This window comes from Tamandua tetradactyla, chromosome 11, assembly GCF_023851605.1.
Source record: "Tamandua tetradactyla isolate mTamTet1 chromosome 11, mTamTet1.pri, whole genome shotgun sequence".
NCBI classification, from domain to species: domain Eukaryota; kingdom Metazoa; phylum Chordata; class Mammalia; order Pilosa; family Myrmecophagidae; genus Tamandua; species Tamandua tetradactyla.
The window spans coordinates 76,163,862-76,177,080 of NC_135337.1; the positions used below are offsets into that span (position 1 = coordinate 76,163,862).

Genomic DNA, 13,219 nt, shown 5'->3' on the forward strand with positions numbered 1-13,219 from the left:
CCTCACCCCTCACCCTCACCAACCACCAGCATTTCAACCTACTAAATTTGTTTCAACATTTGTTTCCCTATTATTTATTTATTTTTAATCCATATGTTTTTTTCCTCATCTGTCCATAAGGTAGACAAAAGAAGCATCAGACACAAGGCTTTCACAATCACAGTCACAATGCAAAAGCTACATCACCATACAGTCATCTTCAAGAAACATGGCTATTGGAACAGAGCTCTACATTTTCAGGCAGTTCCCTCCAGCCTTTCTGTTATGCCTTAACCAAAAAAGGTGATATCTAATGCGTAAGAATAACCTCCAGGACAACCCCTCAACTCTGTTTGGAATCTCCCAGCCACTGACACTTTGTCTCATTTCTCTACTCCCCCTTTTAGTCGAGAAGGCCTTCTCAATCCCTTGGTGCTGAGCCCCAGCTCACCCCAGGATTTCTGTCCCTCGTTGCCAGGAAGGTCCACACCCCTGGGAGTCATGTCCCATGTAGATAGGGGGAGGTGGTGAGTTTGCTTGTTGTGTTGGCTGGAGAGAGAGGCCACATCTGAGCAACAAAAGAGGCTCTATTGGGGGTGACCCTTAGGCCTAGTTTTAAGTAGGCTTAGCCGATCCTTCATGGGGTTAAGTTTCCTATGAACAAACCCTAAGATTGGGGGCTCAGCCTATTGCTTTGGTTGTCCCCACTGCTTGTGAGAATATCAAGAATTTTCCACTTGGGGAAGTTGAATTTTTCCCCGTTCTCACCATTCCCCCAAGGGGACTTTGTAAGTACTTTTTTATTCACTGTTCAAATCCTTCTGGGATTTATTGAGATATCACTCTGGACAAATCTACAGAATCTCATGCCCTACTTAAGGTTCCATGTACTTAAGGTGATCAATTAAGCTGTCTACATAAGGTATATTAGGAAATGTTCATTTTCTTTTAAAAATGTCCCCAGCTCCCTGGACCCGAGCAATACTTGCCCCTCCTCCTACCATTGCCATTTTCATGGCTCTGTCCCCAGGGACTAGAAAAGTGCACAGAGTGGGGCATCCCACGTGCCATTAGGTTTCCATCATATTTCAGCCTTGAGTTTATCTATTACATATGTATATGTATTTATTTCTAATACATATATAAAAATATATATTCATATTTAGAGTATATTCTAAATAGATAGATTTGAGATGAATATATTGAGAATATATTCTAAATATCTGAATAGTAATGTGGCATATTCTGAGCTCTGGATCCAGAAAGGCCTGGTGGAAGGTCCTAGAAGCCGGGCAGGTCCCCTCGTGTCTCTATGTGTCAACCCCTTTGGAGCAGGCAGTGCTAGTGCCCAGCTGCCATTATGAAGACCATATGCCAGGCTACCCACAGCTGGGCTTGGGGCAAGGCCGTTTCTGTTTGGGGAACCCTGTCTCCCGCCCACAGCAGCGGCACTGGCAGTGCTGCCACGCCCTCTGTCTTCACGGGCCACTTGCACCACAGGAACAGGCCTCATGGGTGTGCCAGTGTGAAGAGAACATGGTGCAGCGGCTGGAGCAGGACTTCAAACTGACCCTGCAGCAGCAGAGCTCCCTGGACCAGTGGGCCAGCTGGTTAGACAACGTCGTCACCCAGGTCCTGAAGCAGCATGCAGGCAGCCCCAGCTTCCCTAAGGCCGCCCGGCAGTTCCTGCTGAAATGGTCCTTTTACAGGTAAATCCCCACTCAATCTTCAAGAGAAACTTCTGGGAGGGTGCCAGGGGTAGGGGCTCCTCCTGTCATTCCACAGGGCTCAGCACGGCTGGGGCAGTGGCTCATCCCCAAAAAGGAGAGGCAGGCCCAGGAAGTCACTGATGGCCTGAAACAAGGTTACAAGCTTCTCTGGCTGAGAAAAATTGTTGTTAGGGACTTGGAACTTGAGCATTTGCATTTATTTCTGTGCCCCAGCAGAACCCCACAAAAAAGACAGTACAAGTTCTTAAAAGACATAAGCTGCCCCTACAAGGACAAAGAGAACAGGAAAGCAAGTGACAACAGTTTAGAACATTTGAGAATGGTGTCCTGGTGGCCGATTAGGACAAACAAGCCAAACTGAAAGTAACAGTCAAAATTGTGTTCACTTCCGCCCATAATTCAAGAAAAAGGCAGAGACAGCCCCCAGCTCCCCAGGGCTCCATTTGCCCCACTCAGCAGAATGGGGCAAGGGCAGGTAAATGAATGTAGACGGGGTTATCTCACTGCCAAGGGGACCCAAAGAAAAGGCTCCTGCTGCTTCATGGACCCATGGGCAGTGGGAAGTGGTGGTGGTGGGGCGGGGGCTAGGAGTGGAAAAGTGCTGAGTGGAAGAAAGGGTCTTCAAGTGTCCTGATAAGGAGGTGCCTGAACAGGCTCTCAGGCACCTGAACTAGGAATGAGGATCTGCCTGTGCTGTGAACAAGGCCTGCCTGGGGCTCGAGTCCTTTTCTGCAACCCCCAGAAGAGACCTTGCTGCACTGGCTGGGTATCAAGTCTGTAGAAAAGGGCAGCTTTCCCCGTGAGGCCCGCCAGGCGAGCCGTTGTAGACACCTGAGAACAGGCCTGAAGGTACTGGCCATGCAGCCTGCCAGTGGTCTTTCTTCTCCCCCAAGGAAACCTCAGTTTTGCTCTGAAGTCTCTCAGGTGATTGCATGAGACATACCCCATTATCAAGAAGAATCTCCTTTACTTAAAGCCAACTGTTTTAGCTTCCTTAACTGCTCAAGCAAATACGGTGCCATGCGCTGGCTTACAGGATGGGATTTATTGCTCAAGGTTTTGAGTCCAGGAAATGTCCAGATATAAAGTGTCATCAAAGTGATGTTTTCTTCTCAAAAACTGGTATTCTGGGGCTGGCTACTGGCAATCCTTAGCTTGTCCCCTGGCAGGGCACACGGCAGCATCTCCTGGCCTCTCCCTTCTTCTCCGGGTTCCCTTGATACTCAACTTCTGGCTGTTTCCTCTGTGGCTCTTTCTCTCTATCTGAATTTCATTCCACTTACAAAGGACTCCAGTAATAGAATGAAGACATCCTGGTTGGGTCAGGCCCCACCTTCACTGAAGTCACCTCATCGAAAAGTCCTATGACAATGAGTTCAAACCCACAGGAATGGATTAAGTTTAACATCTTTTTCTGGGATACAAACAGCTCCAAACTACCACATCAGCTGGTTACAGATGTTACCCACATCAACAAAAATACTTTACAGCAACTCCCAGATTAGTGTGTAATCAAATAACTGAGTACTATAGTCAGGCCAAAATGACATCTAAGATTCATCATCACAGGAAGTAACTACAAGAGAGAGAAAAATATGGAGAAAAAAAGAAAAATGTGGAAAGAAAAATCATGAGAGAAATCTTGAAAGAAAGAAAACATGAGAGAAAGAAAAGCAAATTAAAGGATCCCTCTGGGGGTTCAATATCCAATTAATAGGAATTAAAGAAAGAGAAAATGGAGAGAAGGAAAATAACAAAAACCTAGGAAGAAAACATCCCAGGACTGAAGGGCACAAATCTCCAAACTGTAAAAACTGCCGAATTCTCAGAACACTGAATAAGACCCTCTCTAAGGAACTTCATTAGGGAATTTCAGAACTCCAAGATTAAGAGAAGATCATAAAAGCTTCCAGAGAGAAGAACAGACCACTTGCAGAGGGCCAGGTATCAGACTTCTCAACAGTAAGGAGGGAAATTAGGAGGCAGTAAAGTAGTGCCATCAGAATGCTGACGGAAAATTATTTCCAACCCACGGTCCTACTCTGTGCAGACCAGAGCAGGAGAACCAAGGGCTTTGGAAGGGATGCTGCCTGGAAAACATGGACTGTGCATATGCAGGGAGTCCTGCCGTTCTGTGGGAAAGTTCTGGTCTCGGTGATAAATACATAGAAAACTGAGCAATTTTTTACAAGCCGGCTGTTACTAACTCCAGGAAAAACAGTAAGCTGTTCTCTGGCTTACAGGCCCTGCATGATCTAATCCATCTACTGAAATATGGCCTGCAGGCGGATTGGCCTCTGCCTGCTCTTGGAAATTTATTGCAACACACAGCCATTCCTCTTCAGATCATCAGCAGAGCTGAGGAGTTAGAGCAGAATCCACCTGGCCCACAAAGCCAAAAATATTTACTACCTGACTCTTTTCAAAAAAAAAAAGTTTGCCAACCCCTCATCTAGCCACCCAGTACACCACTGCAGGCAACTCCCTCCTCGCCCTCCATCCTGGCCTTGCTGCCTCAGGGCCTTTGCACTTGCCCTTCCCCTGCCTGGAACATCCTTCCCCCAGGTAGTCCTGTGACTTGATCACCATCTGAGAGCCCTCCCAGACCACCCTACATGAAACTAGCACAGCTCTTCCCATCCTCTCTCCCCCATGCTCCATTTTTTATTTCCAGAATCTGTATTATCATGTGTCACCTCATTATCTGTTGTTTGTCCCCTCCCCCAGTGCCCTTGTTCACCACTGCCTCCCAGCACCTATATGTTGGTAGAGTGAATGAACAAGAAAGGAAATGTGAGCCTAATATGGCTGTGTATGGCTAATATGCCAACTTAGCCAAAAATTATAACACAGCAATACTGAGGTGAAAGGGAGGAAAAGTGGGTGTGCCTCCAAGTCTCTGGGTGCAGAGGCAGCGTGCAGGTGCTGGATCCCATCTCCCGGGGCGGGAAACAGCAGAGTAAGTGTTAACAGAAAGAATCGAGAACAGCAGGATAAGTCTGAGATTTAGAAACATGGAACTGAAAAGGAGAACAGCTAAGTGTTGAGAGGGGCAGCCTCTGGCAAGGTGGGGCATGCGTTTCACCCTAAGCCCACTGAACTTAATTTTACCATAAAAATAAAAACAAACATCAACAGAGCACCAAGAAACAGGACAGCAGAGGGCTTAGCCAGCCTCTCTCAGAGTGTGCAGCTCTTGTTCCGGCCCTTGGGAAGCTCAAAGCCCACTTGGAGAACCCACAATGTAACTGAGGTGGGTGCAGACAATTTTCTAGAAAAGACACTCAGGATAAAGCATTACACCAGAAACTCTTTCACAAGTACCCACAGTCCACTGTGTTCTCCCCATAGACAGGTCTGCATGAGGCTTCTTTCTTTTTTTTCCCTTCCTAAGGCCATGCCCAGCCAAAATCAGCTCCTTTTCCACTGCTCGCCCAGCTTTAGGAGCACGTACCCAGGCTAGCTCAGGAATAAAATGAGATCTTAATAAACTGGTTTGGTGTCCACCATCCTTACTGCCCCTTCCTGCATGCCCCCTGTAAGACATAAGTATAAACAGTTTGGGAGGTTTTTAAGTCAAGTCTTTAGTCTCTTCTTGCCCCTCCCTGTTCCTTTGATTGCCACAACACTGATGAGAGAGTATGGAAGTTTTGAGATTAGGGCACTGGAGTATTTGGGGCCACGTGGCAACATGTTTGGGGATCAAAGTTTTTGGACAAGTGCCATGTTATGTACAATCCCTGCACATCAGGGGTCCCTTTTTCTTTTAACTATTCTCAGCTTAGAGGGCCATGCCGTGTCCTACGGCCCCTCAACTCTGCCACTGCTGTAAACCCCAATACGTAATGAAGAGGCCCCGCCATATTCCAAGAGAACTTCATTTGTGGCCACTGAAATGTGAATTTCATCATTGTCACGTATCATGAATCATTCTCCTTTCTATTATTTTTTCAACCCTTTAAAAATGTAAAAGCCGTTCTTAGCTGGTGGGTGGTACAAACCAGGCAGTTGATGGTCACTCGCCAACCCCTGCTTCAGGAGAAAGAGGGAAAAGCACCCTGAAATCCTGTCATGCCCTTAAGTGCCTAAAACCAGGGGTCCTGCAGAGTGACAGGAGGGGAGCCCAGAAAGGCCACTCCTGGCTGGGGGGAGACAGAGTCCCCCTTCTGGCCTCTGCCCACCCTGGGAAGACTCACTGGGCACATCCAGAACTGTCTCAGCCGAGAGGGGTGGGAGGCCTCGGTGGGTAGGGTGCAAAGCTGGAGAAATGCGGGGGTCCCGCCCTGAGGGCTCCTGGGTTCCTGTCTGCGTGTCCACAGCTCCATGGTGATCCGGGACCTGACACTGCGCAGCGCGGCCAGCTTTGGCTCCTTCCACCTCATCCGCTTGCTCTACGACGAGTACATGTTCTACCTGGTGGAGCACCGCGTCGCTGAGGCCACGGGAGAGACGCCCATCGCCGTCATGGGGGAGGTGAGGGGGGCTGAGGGGTGGGGGGGGTCCGTTGCAGAGAAGCCCTGAGCAGCCTCCTGGAGTGAGCCCCAACAGAGCCACCCAAAGAAAACCATTCCAGCCAGCATTGACAGATCATGGCGCACACCCTGGCACCCTGCCATCCCCTCCCAGAACCTGGGTGGGGCCTAATCCTCCACCCCTGTCCACCGTGGTTTGTTTTTTTTGAATTGCAGCAAAACATACATAGCACAGCACTGACCATTTGAATCGTGTTGGAGTATACAGCCCAGAGCGTTTAGGGTATTCACAGGGTTGTGCAGTCATCAGCTCTGTCTTGTGGTGCATTCCCATCATCCCAAGGAGCAGTCGTGCACAGATTCCCACCCCAAGGATGACGGGAAGGCACCGCACCCGTTAGCAATCCCTCCCCAGTTCCCGCCCCCCAGCCCCTGGCACCCCCTACTCTACTTTCTGGTTGTATGGATTCACCCTTTCTGGACAGACCGTGTGGGTGGAATCAGACAGTATCTGTCCCTTTGTGCCTGGCTTCCTTCACTCAACAGTGTCTTCATGGTTCATCCATGTTGGTGCACGGGTCAGAATGTCACTCCTCTTTATGGCCGAATCACATCCCTCGTCTGGACGGACCACACTGTGTCTCTCCACTCATCGGCTGGTGGGCGCTTGGGTGGCTTCCACTTTCTGGCTGTCGTGAGCAATGTGCGGTGACACTCACGTTGCCTGTGTTTGTCTGAACACATGTCATCATTTCTTTGGGGCACACACCTAGGAGGGGGATTGCCAGGTCCCAGGGCTTGTTTTGAGGTGATGCTGGTCTGGCTTTAGTATATAATAAACTCAAGAGTAAACAGTAGCTCCTCCTGCAGAGGCCTCTGTGCCCAGCACAGTGGCCGGGGTGCCGGCCCAGGAGCAGCCGTGCACAGACTCCAGGGCTAGCAGAGAGATCTCCCCACAGCCTGTGCTGCCCGTGGCCCCAGTGACACCCTGGGGGTAGGGACAGCAACTCCCTGTCCCCTGGCTGCCCAGAGCTGCCAGGCCTCCCAGGGCGGACGCCCTCAGACCCACTTTTGAGGGTGGAACCCAAGTCACTGAGAAAACATGAAAACCCGCTTACCTGAACCGAAGGCATAGCTGACAACTTCCCTGGAACCACCCAAAAGTTGAGCGTCATTCCTCTGTAGTGACTCTGACCCCTGGCTTCTCTCTTTCAGTTCAACGACCTCGCCTCCCTGTCGCTGACACTGCTCGACAAAGGTGGGTGAATTGGGCCTTTCTGGCGCAGCCCTGCCTGGGGCAATTCTCCCCCTTCTGCCCTGGCTTTCCCACCTCGTAGAAAGCCCTGGGGCGATGGGGACAGCCCAATGGTGTCACTGCCAGGCGGGCTCCCCAAGCCCCTCCACTCTAGGCCCAGAGGAGAGGAACTGCGGGCAGACTCTGGCACCCAGGGGCCCTCCTGTGCATGCGTCCCTGTGCAAGGAGACTGCCCAGACCCATTCCTCACCCCAGGGGGAGGGAAGGACCCATCTCTAGCCAAGCCCTCCAGGGGGGCACGTAATCCAGGCAAAGGAGAGCTAGTGCAGGGGTCTGCTGCTCGCAAGGGAAGACACCCTGGGCACAGCCCAGCCAGGGGTAGTGTGGGTGAAACAGCAAGGCAAGCAAGGGCGAGGGTTAACTCAGACCAGAGGCCCAGACAGGTTCCAGCAGGCTGGTTGAGCCTACGACCTCTTGGTGGCTGCGCCCAGACTGAATATGTGCTGTTCTCTTTCCCCCTCCACCGCCCCAATGCTGACCTTAACAGATGACATCAGCAACAACCGTGGGAGGGAGGCCGACGCAGAGACCCGCCGCCTGGGCGAGCCCCTGGTGAAGCGGGAGCGCAGTGATGGGACCCCCTCCCTGCAGGGCTTCTAGCCATGGGCGGGCGCCCCAAAGGTGTCAGGGGTCCCAAAGGCCCGGACTCCCCACACCCAACCACAGTAGTGCCTCTTAGATGACGCCGCGCTTACTCTGACTACGGGAGGGCTTCTGAGGGTCAGCGCCTGCTCAAAGGACACGAACTTCCTGCAGAAGGAAAGCAGACATTCATCTGGGCTCATGCTGCAGCCGCTGCATTCGTGGGCACTGGAGAAGGAAGGTGGGAGCCAGCTGACCACCAGACCATCTTGCCTTTCTTGGCAGAAATTCTCCTCTGCTGCAATTGTGAAACTTGGGTCCAAGTCCCAGACATTTCCTCGGTAAGAGCTGAAAGGGGCTGTGCTGAGAGATGGTGCCTTCCAACGTTTTTCATGATTAAAAAAATTTTAAAGAAGCAGTCAGAGCCTGGGGAGGAGGGGAGAGCCTTTCCCCCTTCTTGTCCTACTTCCGCTCCCACTCAGGAATGGAAAGCCCAGCAACCCTGCCCTTGTGCCCCTGGGTGCAAAGGGACCCATTCAACACCCCTCCTCCGTGGCCTCGGGTGGCTTCCTGCGCTCCTGGGACTGCGAGGCAGGCGACCTTCCTCGTCCTGTCCAGAGCCAACCTCAAGCACACACAAAAGATGAACCCCCAGACACCAAAGAACACTCCAGTAGCAGCTGGCGACTTCCATGCCCCTGGCGCCCGCATCCCCCAGTCCCACGCAGCTCATAGAACAAGCCCCAGAAATGCATCCTCTTGTGCCAAGACACAGCTGTGCCTTTAAAAATTCAAAAGCAGAAGCTTTATCAGCAACTGGAAGGACAATGGGTTCAGAGTTCACAGTCAACATCAAGCCAAACCACTGGGCCTTTCATGAGTCCCTGCTGAGGTGGCCAGGCCAGAGGGCGAGCTCCCAGCCGCAACTGTCCTTCAGTCTTCCGGCCAGCCTCCCTTGGAGCTAGCAATCCCGGAGCCGGCTGAACCCGGCCCAGTCCCACCTCGAGCCATTCAAAGTCCAAACACTCCTCTGGGGGCAAATGAATGCCCTGGCCTCGGCCCTCAGTTTCTCTCCAGTCACGACGTAGCCCTCACATTGGGTGGGCCCTGGGCAATGGTTCCGTCCCCCAACAACTGCCAAGGAGAAAGACAAACCTCTGGTCTAGTCGGCGCCATCTTATGAAATGTAACCATTTTTCTTTTTGGAAATATGTTTATGCTGATAGTTTATGCTCTCACTGTTATTAGAGAATTTCTTATGGATGTGTATATTGCAGTATATTCGGTCCCCAATATTTGTTCTCATTCACGCAGAAGGTACTAATGTAAACTCACGTGGCCTTTAAAAACCTTCCATAAAGAGCAGTGGGAGTGCTGTGCCTTCCTAGGCCAGGCGTGCATGGAGGCTTGGGGGGGAAGGGAGAGGAAGACAAGCGTTTATTCTAGAAAAAGGTCCATGACAATTTCAATGTTTCTTTGGTCTTGAGAGTTCAAGAGGTAGGTACAGTCAGACAGAAAGATTGTTTTCAAAACCCCCTTTCCTGGGAGACATTTGAGTCCCTGTTAATGGGCTATAATGGCCTGGCTTTCTTTCCATATGTGGCAACCAATATAAACGGGTTTCTGTGTGCCGCTCCCTCTGCTCCTCTGCAGGGATTCCACTGGCAAAGTACACAGCCTGCAGCCCCGCTCTTATTGTCCATAGCAGTAAACACACTGAGGGTGCCCATTGCGGGGCCACACTCTGGCCCTGCCCCACACCATGCCCCTCCCTCCCTCCTAGCCAGTGCCCCCACCCCACCCTGGGACAGCCAGCAGGAGAGGGGCACCAGACTTCCTTCCACACGGCCAACCCTGAGCCTGCCCTTCCTGGGACGATTTGGGTCTCATGGTTGCATTTGGAAACAGCCTAGACCCCACTGGAAACAGCCTAGACCCCACCGGAGACAGGGAACAAATAGATGCCCCATTGCTGGTGAAGCCCAGAGGGCTCTTCTCAGGGTTCGTTCAGGAGAGCAGTTGGGGCCAAACTTCAGAATCCTTAAGGACCCGTGTGGGACCTTGTTCAGATACTGCCAGTTCCTGAGTCCCATCTGCGGAGAACCTGAATTGGTGGCTTTGGGGTGGGGCCCAGGAAGTCCCCTTGTCCAGGAACTCTGATGAGGGGAGTTGTGGGACTTTGAAGCAACCCTCAGAGGGGAGTCACGGGCTCAGGAACCAGGAAGGGCTCACAGGCAGGAGAATGTTCTGGCAAGGCGGGGACACAGTTCCCTGTTAGCCACCCCGAAAAGCTGTTTCTCAGGTGCCAGCAAGCACCCCCCATCACCCCCCGAGACACTCTGCCTTTGCCCCAGCCCAGGCCCCTCTCTGCCAAGGAGAGGGTTGGGGCTCCCAGGGTGGCCCTAAAATTATCCATCACTTCCTTGGGCTGGGAACACCAGGGCCGTTTGTTTAATGCTCTCCCTATCACCACCTTGAACTTCCTCACTTTTGAACAAAGAGCCTCACACTTTCATTCTGCACTGGGCCCTGCAAAATTATGTGGCTGGACCTGGGGACTCCCAGGAGTGAACGATCACAGCTTCTCAGTAGGGTGACCAAAGCTTGAGAATCCTGGGGAGGAGCCCAGGGGTCCTCTACCAGTCAAGCCCCCAGTGGCAGTGAAGGAGTCCAGGCTCCCAGGAAGAGGCAAGTGAAGGTCCCGGGTGATCTACCGCCCTTGGGAGAGGGGCCTACCAAAGAGCCGCAGGTGTTGAGGCCCCTCCAGAGCCTGGGGAGGAAGGCGGGTCACCCAGCATGACCCATCCACCCTGCCAGACACTACTCTGGTCCCACCTCCTCATCTTTTGGACAATCTCCTGAGGTAGGTTTTATCCTCATTGTACGTAATGGGAAAATAGCGAATCCAGTGAACTTGCCTGGGATCCCGTGGCTTACTAGAGTCACAGTTTGGGTTTGACCCCAGGGCTGCCCGTTTCCAGAGCCCGAGTACCTTCCCATAGCACCCCAATCTCTGCCTGTGTGATCTGGTTGAGGGGTGAGTGTCCTGACCCGGGAGCTGGATCATGACTAACAGGATCCGGGAGATGGAGGGTGGCCGTGGCGGGAGCGAGAGTGGACCCAGGGAGGATGTGGGTGGAGCTGGTACCCCTGGACTGAGAGGTCTACTTGGGAACCGGTCCCAACCCACCATTCATTCATTTACTGATCACAAAAGCAGCACTTGAACAGAAGTTTGGACTCAAGCAAATCTGGGTGCCAGCTCAGGCCTTAGCTTCCTGGTCTATAAAGCGGGGATTCTCTGTACTCTAAAGGGACACATAAGGATTCTCACGACCAAGAACAACTGCTGAATGCTCAGCTAGAAGCATTTTGCAGGCGTTCACTCATTTCTTACATACTGGATCTGGGTCAGCAGTCAGCACATCGAAGGGGCCCAAGAAATGGTGCCAGTCTCACGACAAGGACGTGCCAGGGAGTCAACACTTTCAGCAAGTACTGACCCAACGCCACCTCACAGAACTGTCGGTAGGTGAACCAACTGACAAAAATGCCCACCGCAGACCTTGCACTGTGGGGTGCAAGGGAGACCCTAAACCACAGACGTGTGGAATGTAGGAAGACAGGCAGAACCAAACTACCCGGTCAGGTAATCTGGTGACTATCTGGTACACATGATACATCTCCCAGCATCTCCAAGCCTCCCTTGCTGCTCAGGTGGCTGTGGGACCAAGATTTGGCCAATGGTATATAAGCAGAAGCGTAGTGTCCGGGAAATGCCCGTGGGTTGAGAGCAGGGAGTTCCTTATCGCTTCTAATCCTTCCTGCTACCTGGGAATGCAGATGTGATGGCTTCTGGGACCTCAAGGTGAAAGCCATGATAAGGATGGCAGAGCAATAAGACAGAAGGAACCTAAGTCCCTACCAGGTCTGTACTCCAGTCAAAGTTCAGTAAGCGGCAAGCGTGTGTGTGTGGATACACATGCTTGCCAGGGGCTGGGGGTGCCAACTAGGAGTGGTGGAGACCCAAACATGTTCTTGCCTGCAGGAACTCTAAACCTGGATGGGAGTTGCCCCCACCCCCCCAACACAGCTGAGGAACTGGCAAAGTGTTGCAGGAAAGCAATTTCCCCTCTGGCTGGAAGTGTCACCTGTCTCCCCCCAGGGTTCACTCTGCCTCTCCACCTGAAGCCCCTCTTCCCCCACCCCTCACCCCTTGGTGACCTCCTCCACTCCCATCATTGAAGAGCCCCTGTACGTGCTGACACCCCCCCAACTGTCACCAGCAGACAGCCACTCTGATCGTCGTGGGTCCTTGCCCTCCACAGAGCAAGACAGGCTCCAGGCATTCTGCCATTGAAACCCCCTTCCTGTGTCTCCATCACAGTGACAGCCACCATCCACCCACCTGCCCAAGCTGGAAAAATGGCCACCTGCACTGCCCCCCTCCTCCATCCCTTCTGTTCCTCAAAATGCCTGTAATCCAGCCATTTCGTGCTCCCAGCCACTTCCCAACCCCTCCTTGGCTGGGAATGGCAGCGTGGAGAGGGGCTGGGAGAGGCGACCCCTGAGCTAGACCACGCCAAGTTGGAATGCCAGCTCCATGGTCACTAGGCTCAAGCTTAATTACTTAAATCCGATTTACCCTCTGGAAAAGAGGATGTAAAAATATCTACCTCATGGCATTGTTGCAACAAAGTTTATACACAGAAGCACTGAAGTAAGCTTTCAATAATCGTTAGTTGTTGTTTTTTTCAGAGTTTCTCAGCCTCCGCATTGGGGCTGGAAAATTCTTGGTGGTGAGACTGTCCTGTGCATTGTAGGGTACTTAGCTGCATCTCTGGCTTCAGCCACTAGATGACAATACACACACACACACCAGTTGTGATGCTCAAAAATGTCTCCAGACATTGCCCAGTGTCCCCCAGGCAAGAACCACTGGGATAAATAATTATCATTCTGACCAGTTCTCTGCATCATTTGAACCCTAATAACCATGTCACTTGTCTGTCCCACCTTCTGTGCCCCATGCAAGCCCCCCACCACTCAATGCTCAGATTTCTTGCTCCTAGAATTCATCCCACTGTCTCACTTCTGGCTTGTACTTGTCCCACTTAACCCCCAAGCCACCAGCCACACAC

The 13,219-nt window shown here is 52.0% G+C and overlaps 1 protein-coding gene across 5 annotated transcripts in view; it reads left to right on the top strand.

The window, feature by feature from the left end:
- The window catches only part of RFX2 (regulatory factor X2), a 101,537-nt gene extending 91,996 nt beyond the window's left edge, over positions 1-9,541 (top strand). For 3 of the 5 annotated variants that reach the window (XM_077120991.1, XM_077120989.1, XM_077120987.1), the window contains 4 exons: positions 1,423-1,688; positions 6,029-6,182; positions 7,397-7,439; positions 7,984-9,541. In XM_077120991.1, the coding sequence (XP_076977106.1) occupies positions 1,423-1,688; positions 6,029-6,182; positions 7,397-7,439; positions 7,984-8,096 (576 nt within the window). In that variant the 3' untranslated portion in view covers positions 8,097-9,541. The remainder of the gene's footprint in view (positions 1-1,422; positions 1,689-6,028; positions 6,183-7,396; positions 7,440-7,983) is intronic. The other 2 variants (XM_077120992.1, XM_077120990.1) reach the window with 1 other exon arrangement.
- The last annotated feature ends 3,678 nt before the right edge of the window (positions 9,542-13,219 follow it).